Source organism: Gekko japonicus, unplaced genomic scaffold (genome assembly GCF_001447785.1).
Source record: "Gekko japonicus isolate JY-2015 unplaced genomic scaffold, Gekko_japonicus_V1.1 scaffold3483, whole genome shotgun sequence".
In the NCBI taxonomy this organism is placed as follows: domain Eukaryota; kingdom Metazoa; phylum Chordata; class Lepidosauria; order Squamata; family Gekkonidae; genus Gekko; species Gekko japonicus.
In genome coordinates, this window is record NW_015173244.1 from 117236 (window position 1) to 127055 (window position 9820).

The following is a 9820-nucleotide window of genomic DNA, read 5'->3' on the forward strand; positions in this document are numbered from 1 at the left end:
ACTAGATACCGGAGCGCACACAGAGTGTCATCACAATGATTGAAATATTGGGGGTGAATTCTAGGGTGGAAGGCATTTCTCCCCACAGTGGTGTCTCCCTTTATGGCAATTTGAAGTCTTAATCTCCTTCAGGCCATGTGGTGTGCTCCATAAAACACTGTGGTGGCCATTTTCCCCATCAAATACTTTTCAATTTTTTTTGAAAAAGATAGGAATACAGAAAGAAAATAAGGAAAGGAGGATAATAATATTTAAGTTATATATTGCAAGGATGATCGAAAATAAGCATATAGCAACAAAAAATTTAATAAACCTATAGTATTTAAGATGCTATGTCAAATATAAAACATTCAAAAATACATTTTCTCCCAATCTCAATATACCTTTTACAGTTACATCGATCAGGTGTTCAGGGATAAAAAGGGATTAAATGGACCATTTCAGATAAGCATTCAGCGCAAAAAGATTACTACATTTAACTTTAAATCTCGCCATAGCAATGTATTGATTCTTAAGTGATTCTTAAGATATTAACATATCTTATATTCCATAATTACTATAGACAAACTATAACCGAAAATAGGTAACACAAGAGGGGGACCCGTGATACTCGCGGGGGGGGAGAGAAGAGCTCAGTCTCCTCCATCCCCCCCGCTCGATCTCCCCGAGGCGGCGGCGGCGAGGCCGGTCCTCCCCCCCCCTTTGCCGGGCTCGGCGGCGGCAAGGCCAGCCACAGAGCGTTCCGTGCACATGCGCCCAGAACGCTCTGGCACTTTCGGGGGGATTTAAACATCCCCCCGATTTTTTTCAAAGAGGGCGAATACGGGGGCCGACCCAGCCACCTGCAGCAGCCTCCAGTCACGGATAGCGTAGGCTAAGCCGGCCAGGATCATCTGCCCCACGGCGAAGCCCACGTGGGTGACAATGACCGTGTGCGGACGGTAGGCGACCCCGACCCATTCAGTACCTAAAGGGGATGAGAACAAAGGGGACTGTAAATCCCGGGACAATCGCAGGAGCACCACCGTAGAAGCAGAAGCAGTCAGAGGACTACCAGTTGGAGCTATCGGAGCCGAGAAACAACGCTACGAATTCCAGTCCTTTGGAGTTTCAGGACTGGAAAGAGGCTAAAAAACTGAGCTAGCTCACACTCCCTAATTAAACGAGAGGCTTCATTTCCTAATGCCTAGTAGACAGAAGTCTTCCAAAACTGAGGCCAATACCTGCTGGCCCTGGCCTTGTTTACCACTCTGGAACAAAGCCAGTTAAGAGGTTACCTGGCGATGTTGCAAAACTGACCCATTAGAAGTGCCGATGACTGTCCACCCCTTCTAGATGCCCAATGCCATCGGAAAGTTTATCTTGGGCTTAAATATTAATTCTGGACACTGAGTGAAAAGTCTTTCGGAGCGGAAGGGAACCATCACTGGGAGGCTGGAAAGAGACAAGACAATGACGGACGTAGGGGAAATCCTCAAATCACTGAATGAGTTTGGGCGGTTCCAGTTTGGGCTGGTGCTATTGATCACTCTGTCCTGCCCTAGTATCGGCTTCCACATGTTCAGCCAGTTATTCATGGTCGCCCACGAGCCTCATTACTGCAACACCAGCTGGCTTGCCGGGGTTGGCTTCAACCTGACCGAAGAAGAGCGGCTGAACCTAAAGGTGATCAAGCACTGGGAACCATTTTTCTGTGAAATTAGATTTCGAGGGATTTTGTGACCTGCAATTCAGTTTGTTAGATACCGCATCCATTAAGTAATGACTCCAAAGTTTCTTGTACCATATTTCTAAACTAGGTGCCGTTTTCTCCTTCCAATGTGATGCAATGGCTGTTTTGGCCGCGTCAAGCATGACGTCTATAGTGAGTTTATGTACCCTGGTATTTAGATTTTCAGTCCAAATATTTCAAAACAAAATTTTCAGTTTTAGTGGAATCTGAACGGAGGTTATTTCATAAATTATGGACAGTATTTCTAGCCAGAAGTTCTTAATTTTATCACATTGCCACCAACAATGCGTGTAGTTTCCAACCTGGTTGCATTCTTTCCAACACAGTGGAGACTGAGTTGGTGTAATATGGGACAGTTTGAGTGGAGTGATATACCACCTTGACATTATTTTGAGATTCTGCAGTCGGATGGATATTACCCTTGTTCTAAAACTAGATGAGTTCCATAAACTTTCCCACATTTCGTCTGTAAGGTTTTCTGCTATATCATCTTGCCACATGTGGAAGAACTTCTTGAGAGCCCGGAGAGCCGCTGACAGTCTGAGCAGATGACACTGACCTTGGTGGACCAAGAGCCTGATTCAGTAGATGGCGGTTCCGTATATGAGAGAGAGACTTGATGAAGACCACTACTGAGTGCATAGATGGTCAAATTTGAACTCAAGAGTTCCCGATTTGTAGCTCGGTTGTTGGTGTAGTGGTTAGGAGCGTGGACTCGGGGAGAACTGGGTTTGATTCCCTACTCCTCCACGTACAGCCACTTGGTGTGACTTTGGGTCAGTCACAAGTTCTCTCGGAGCTGTTCTCTCAAGAGCAGTTCTTTCAGAGTTCTCTCAATCCCACCTACCTCACAGGGTGTCTGTTGTGAGGAGGGGGAGGGAAACGAGATTGTCAGTCGCTCTGAGACTCTTAAGTGAAGGGCGGGCTGTAAATCCAATCTCTTCTTTTCTTCAATATATACTGTTGTGAGCTGAACTGTGAAACCGCTCCTCTCCACCTCCAGATTCCTTTCAAATTCCTCTAATTTTTCTTCTCTTTTCTTTAGTTTGACCTGGTGTGTGATAGGAAAGATTTAAGTGATATCTCGCAGTCCGTTTACATGATGGGCCTTCTCTTTGGAGCCCTGGGATGTGGTCCATTAAGTGATTGGTAAGAAAGATGCTCTCTTGAAGTATTTGAAGGGCTGTCCCTTAGAGGAGGGCAGGGAGCTGCTCCTGTTGGCAGCAGAGGAGAGGACTGGCAAGAATGGGTATAAATTCAGGGCGGGGAGATACCAGCTAGATATTAGGGGGAAACGTTTTACAGTAAGAGTTGTGCAACAGTGGAATCAGCTGCCTAGGGAGGTGGTGAGCTCCCCCTCACCAGCGGTCTTGAAGCAGCAGCTGGGCGAACCCTTGTCAGGGATGCTCTAGGCTGGTCCTGCATTGAGCAGGGGGCTGGACTAGATGACCTCTACAGACCCTTCCAGCTCTATGATTCTGTGCTGATGCTAGCCTGATCTCGTCAGATCTCACACGTTAAACAGGGTCAGCCCTGGTTAGTAGAATCATAGAGTTGGAAGAGGCCCCCCTGGTCATCAACCCCTCACACAATGCAGGGGATTCACAAGTACCTCCCCCCCCACACACACACACCCAGGTACAGAGAGTTGTTGTTAACCTGTTGAGAAGATAAAAGGCATTTTGTCCTCCCAGGTTTGGACGACGGCCAATGATCCTGTTGTCCTGGCTCATACAAGGTGTGTTTGGAGTCGCTGCCGCTTTCGTCCCGACTATCCCTCTCTACTGTGCGTTCCGATTTCTCTTGGGTGTCGCCATTTCTGGACTTGCGATAAGTACTCTAGCTCTAGGTAAGAGCCCACCCCCTTACCTCCGAATCCCAGAACCAGGAGGCAATATCAGGGGAAGGCCTTGGCTTCTATGCCCTGTTGTTGGCTGTCCGGGGGAACTGGGTGGCCCCTGTGTGAGATGGGATGCTGGACTAGATGGACCACTGGTCTGATCCAGCAGGGCTCTTCTTGTGTTCTTATCAGGGGAAGGCTTCGGTCTCCATGCCATGTTGTTGATCCTCCAGAGGAACTGGTTGACCACTGTGTGAAACAGGATGCTGGACTAGGTGGACTACCAGTCTGATCCAGCAGGGCTCTTCTTAGGTTCTTTTCAGGCGAAGGCCTCGGCCTCTCTGCCGTGCTGTTGTTCCTATGTTGTTCCTATGAGGGGAAGGCCTCGGCAGCTGTGCCCTGTTGTTGGCCTCCCAAAGGAACTGGTTGGCCACTGTGTGAGCCAAGATGCTGGACTAGATGGACCACTGGATTGATCCAGCAGGGCTCTTCTTAGGTTCTTTTCAGGCGAAGGCCTCGGCCTCTCTGCCGTGCTGTTGTTCCTATGTTGTTCCTATGAGGGGAAGGCCTCGGCAGCTGTGCCCTGTTGTTGGCCTCCCAAAGGAACTGGTTGGCCACTGTGTGAGCCAAGATGCTGGACTAGATGGACCACTGGATTGATCCAGCAGGGCTCTTCTTAGGTTCTTTTCAGGCGAAGGCCTCGGCCTCTCTGCCGTGCTGTTGTTCCTATGTTGTTCCTATGAGGGGAAGGCCTCGGCAGCTGTGCCCTGTTGTTGGCCTCCCAAAGGAACTGGTTGGCCACTGTGTGAAACAGGATGCTGGACTAGATGGTCCAGTGGTCTTATCCAGCGGGGCTCTTCTGATGTCCATATCAGGATATGACCTTATTCTCTATGCCCTGTTGTTCGACCACTGTGTGAGGCAGAATGCTGGACTAGATGGACCACTGGATTGATCCAGCAGGGCTCTTCTGATGTTCTCATTAAGGGAAAGCCTTGGCCTCTATGCCCTGTTGTTGGCCCTCCAGAGGAACTGGTCGGCCCCTGTGTGAGACACGATGCTGGACTAGATGGACCCCTGGTCTGATCCAGCAGGACTCTTCTGGTGTTCTTATCAGGGGAAGGCCTCAGTCTCTATTCTCTGTTGTTGGCCCTCCAGAGGAACTGGTTGGCCACTGTGTGAGGCAGAATGCTGGACTAGATGGACCCCTTGGATTGATCCAGCAGGGCTCTTCTGATGCTCTTATGTTTGACATGCAAGGCTGCTTTCCATTGCTAGGAACATCTTAATGGCAGGATGTGACCCAGCGGTTCTTACCTTTAAATTCACTGCCGGCCGACGAGTATGCAACATTATCATTTGAATGTCCATTCAAGCTACAAAAGTTAGAACGTAGGAAGAGCACTCTAGACAAGGTAGATTGATGAGGTACATCAGACATGTATGCAGGGCTTTTTTTGTAGAAAAAGCCCAGTAGGAACTCATTAGCATAATAGGCCACACCCAACAGCAGAAACTCATTAGCATATTAGGCCACACCCTGATAACACATCACATTAGCCTATTAGGCCACACCCCAAGTTACCAGAAGTGTGGTCATCCAGCCACACCCACCTTTTGCTTCTTATTCTGTTTACCTTGTTTGTTGTCAAAACCCAGGGCCTTTTTTTGTAGCAGGCACTCCTTTGCATGTTAGGCCACACACCCCTAATGTAGCCAATCCTAATGGGTTTCTGCCATTGGGTGTGGCCTATTATGCTAATGAGTTCCTGCTGGGCGTGGCCAACTCGGGAGCCAGCCGGAACTCCGTTCCTGTGCGTTCCTGCCCAAAAATAGCCCTGCATGTATGATGTACATATATGTCCTAGGCTGGCCTGATCTCGGGAGCTAAGCACGATCGGCCCTGGTTACTATTGGGATGGCAGACCACCAAGGAAGTCCAGGGTTGCTACACAGACGATGGCAAAATCACCTCTGCCCTGATCTGGATGGCCCAGGGTGGACTGATCGCGTGAACTCTCAGAAGCTAAGCAAGGTCGGCCCTGGCTAGTATTTGGGAGGATGACCTCCAAGAGATACCAGGGTCGTTACGCAGAGGCAGGCAATGGCAAACCACCTCTGCACGTCTCTTGCCTTGAACTCCCCGTGGGATCGTCATAAGTCAGCTGTGACTTGACAACACTTCATACACATACACACAGGGGTCATTTCCTGCAGGAGCGCGCAGGAGCGGAGTTCCGGCAGTAAAGGGCCCGGGGGCGGGCACATGCAACAAGCCCCGCCCCCTGTTCCCAGCAGCCTTCAGTCAGAGCAAGAAGCAGCCAGGTAAGTTGCAGAGCCCCCCCGGCCCAAAACAGTCCAGTGGCACCTTTAAGACCAAGTTTTATTCAGGTACAAGCTCTCCCTCCTCTGTGAGGACAGATCTGCGTGCCCCCCCCCCCAATTGTTAGCAATCCAAAACAGTCCAGCGGAGCCTGAGCGGTGGGTGTTGCCTTCTGACACACTTCCAGTGATGTCGGCGGTGTGTGGCATATGCAAATAAGTTATGCCAATGAGTTATGCTAATGATCTCCTGCCCCTCTTTTTCTACGAAATGTCACCTGCATACATACATGTACGATGCACAACGTCACTCAATGAGAACCATGCTTGACAGCACTCAGCCAACTCCTTGATTCCTTTTTGCTGAGCGCACCTTTTTAAGTGCTCAAGGGAGGAATCCCAGGGCAACCGGGATAAAACAGTTCTTTTCTGCTGGCTGCTAGAAGCTGTTGCAGGTGGAGGAAAGCTGCTGCTTTGCATCCCGAGAGCCTCTCAAGGTTTGTCGGTCACCTCCAGGGAAAGGGGCAGCATATGGCCCCTGTTAAGAATCACTGATGTAGACTCTAATGTGCGTCTGGCTGGAACATTTCCAGGTGCTGCTGGTGCTGCGTTAAGCACAAAGATATGGAAATCGCTTGTCAAATCAGCGTTCTGCACAAGGCATCTATCAGCTCTGCAACCGCGTGTCCCGGGCTGCCTTTTGGAGCGTGTAAACTGAGTGCAACCATTTTTTAAAAACTGGCCCCCCATTTCTGCTCAAAAGAATGCTAAAATGTGTGTGTTTGTGGGGGGTCAATAATGATCAGAAAAGGGCTGTGCAGCAAGGGTTAACAGCGCCCGGTTGGAAAATACCTGGAAACTTGGGAGGTGGAACCCAAGGAGGTTTTGTAGGAGGGGAGCTGACCTACGACAACCCCAGCGAGGAGCTTTCAAGGTGATTGAAAAGCAGATTGAGAAGCATGGCCTTCCTCTGCAGAGTCTTCCTTGGTGGGCTCCCATCCAAGGCTTGTGACGACCCCAGCAAGGGGCTTTCAAGGCAAGTGAGAAGCAGAGGTGGTTGGCCATGGCCTTCCTCTGCAGAGTCTCCCTTGGTGGGCTCCCATCCAAGACTTATGGCGATCCCAGCAAGGGGCTTTCAAGGCAAGTGAGAAGCAGAGGGGGTTGGCCATGGCCTTCCTCTGCAGAGTCTCCCTTGGTGGTCTCCCATCCAAGACTTGTGGCGACCCCAGCAAGGGGCTTTCAAGGCAAGGGAGAAGCAGAGGTGGTTGGCCATGGCCTTCCTCTGCAGAATCTTCCTTGGTGGGCTCCCATCCAAGAGTTAGGGAGACGCCAGCAAGGGGCTTTCAAGGCAAGTGAGAAGCAGAGGTGGTTGGCCATGGCCTTCCTCTGCAGAGCCTTCCCTGGTGGTCTCCCATCCCAGACTTATGCCACCCAAGCAAAGGGCTCTCAAGGCAAGTGAGATGCAGAGGGGGCTGGCCATCACCTTTTTCTGCAGAGTCTTCCTTGGAGTTCTTTAAGGTGACACACGTTTCTTTGTTAATTTGGCTTCAGCAGACTATCACAGCTACCCCCATAGAATGTTGTTTCAGAGGGCAGGCCATGCCGGTCTGCAGTAAAAGAGCTAGATTTGAGTCATGTAGACCAACAACATTTTGGGCGGTATAGGCTTTTTGAGACTCAAGCTCCCTTGCCAGTGTGGTGTAGTGGTTAAGAGTGGCGGATTCTAATCTGGAGAGCTGGGTTTGATTCCACACTCTGCTGGGTAAGGAGAGGAAATCCTCTTGTGGAGAGAGGAAAGGAAGGAGATTGTAAGCTGCTCTGAGACATATGAGGCCAGTCCCAGTTCTCTCAGGACTCTCTCAGTCCCACCTGCCTCACGAGCAATGCTCCCTCTAAGTTGTGGAGTCTTGTGAGCAACAATTCTTCTTTGTGAGCTACAGACATTAAAGTTGTGAGCAAGCCATTTGGCTGCCGCATAAATTAGTTTGCTCTGGAGCCATTTTTTCTGAGCTTAGACAAAAATGTGTGAGCCGGAAGCTAAAAAACTGTGAGCTAGCTCACACTCACTCAGCTTAGAGGGAACACTGCTCACAAGGTTCCTGTTGTGGGACGAGGAAGGGAAGGCGATTGTAAGCCACTTTAAAGACTCCTAAGGGCAGAGGAAATCGGGGTATAAAAACCAGCTCTTCTTCTTTTTACAATTGAAAAAATTCCTACGTTTGAATGGCCCACCTGAAACTAGTATTTGCGCCACTGAGGAAGACACAGAGGTTGCCTGTACACTAGCAGACAACTGAGATAGATTCAGCATCAGCGCGGTGTAGTGGTTGGAGTGCTCAACTAGGATCTGCAGTCCCGGGTTCGAATCGCCACTCTGCCACGGAATCTTGCTGGGCGACCTTGGGCCGGTCACATACCCGCGGCCTAACCTCCCTCACGGGGTTGCTGCGAAGATAACGAACTGCTAACGGAAATTCTCCTTTCCGAAGATAACGCACTTTCGGTCAGCAGATCTCCAACTCTTTTGAGCCTGTGGGCACCTTTGGGATTCTAACACTGTGTGATGGGCACAACCGAAAAAAACTCTCTCAGCCCCACCTGCCTCACAAGGTGCCTGTTGTGGGGAGGGGAAGGGAAGGCAATTGTAAGCTGCTTTGAGCTACATGAGGCCTGCCAGGTGACCGTGGGCCAGGCCCAGTTTTTCTCTCAGGGCTCTCTCAGCCCCACCTGCCTCACAAGGTGCCTGCTGTGGGGAGAGGAAGGGAAAGGCGGTTGTAAACCGCTTTGAGACTCCTTCAGGGTAGAGAAAAATGGGGTGTAGAAACCAGCTGTTCTTCTTCTTCATTATGAAGGGAGCTTTGAGTCTTGAAAGCTCCTACCTCAAAAAACCTTGTCGTGTCTAAGGTGTTCCCGGACTCTAATCTGGCCGCCCCTTAGAGCGTAAATAACCACACTCTGTGCTTTCAGGGAGACGAAATCTCAGAATTTAAATGTACATCTGGAAATGCACAGCTCTGCTCTTTCCAGTTCTGAAACTCCAAAGGACTGGAATCCGTAGCGTTGTTTCTCGGCTTCGATAGCTCTAACTCGTAGTCCTCTGACTGCTTCTGCTTCTACGGTGGTGCTCCTATGATTGTCCCGGGATTTACAATCCCCTTTGTTCTCATCCCCTTTAGGTACCGAATGGGTCGGGGTCGCCTACCGTCCGCACACGGTCATTGTCACCCACGTGGGCTTCGCCGTGGGGCAGATGATCCTGGCCGGCTTAGCCTACGCTATCCGTGACTGGAGGCTGCTGCAGGTGGCTGGGTCGGCCCCCGTATTCGCCCTCTTTGTCTACATCTGGTGAGTAGCGGATAGGGTTGCCAACCCCCCCCCCCCGGTTTGCCAGGGGTCTCCTGTTTTTTTGGGGGGTTTCTACCTGCCAGATGGCTGGCGGGGGAAGCCTCACCCCCAACACCCACACCCACCCCTCTCTCTCCCTTTAAGTGTGTGGAACCCGTGTTTCATCCCAAGCGTGAACTCCGCAAGCTTGCAGGGAAAAACCAGCTTCGTTCTTAAAAGGGAAACGCAGCTGCTCTTAAAGGGGAAACGCCGGCTGCCGGCTACTTTAAGTACAGGGAACGGCCGTTTCTGGAGATCCGGCGCATGGGCGGTGGGGGGGGGGGCAGACGTCCCCAATGTGATGTCACCACGTTGGGGATGCCCCGCCCCCTCTAGGAACGCCCCCAAAGTCCCCCGCTGGGGGTGGAAGATGGACTCGGCAACCCTAGCACCGCAACCCTAGGGTCGGACTCGACTGGCTTTCGAGCAAGGGAAACGTTTACCTTTACCTTTACAAGAATCACGCCAGGCCATCACAGACCCCTGGTGTGCTGGCCGAGCATGTATTTAAATGAGCAACAACCCAAGTGCAAAGTTCAGCA

The 9820-nt window shown here is 50.7% G+C and overlaps 1 protein-coding gene across 1 annotated transcript in view; it reads left to right on the forward strand.

Moving 5' to 3' along the window:
- Positions 1 to 1452: 1452 nt before the first annotated feature.
- LOC107120133 (solute carrier family 22 member 13-like) overlaps positions 1453 to 9820 on the forward strand; it is a gene marked incomplete at its 3' end in the record, with an annotated part of 33337 nt that continues 24969 nt past the window's right edge. Inside the window, exons 1-4 of the mRNA XM_015422780.1 lie at positions 1453 to 1665; positions 2778 to 2881; positions 3427 to 3581; positions 9071 to 9239. Coding sequence (XP_015278266.1) covers positions 1453 to 1665; positions 2778 to 2881; positions 3427 to 3581; positions 9071 to 9239 — 641 coding nt within the window. The remainder of the gene's footprint in view (positions 1666 to 2777; positions 2882 to 3426; positions 3582 to 9070; positions 9240 to 9820) is intronic.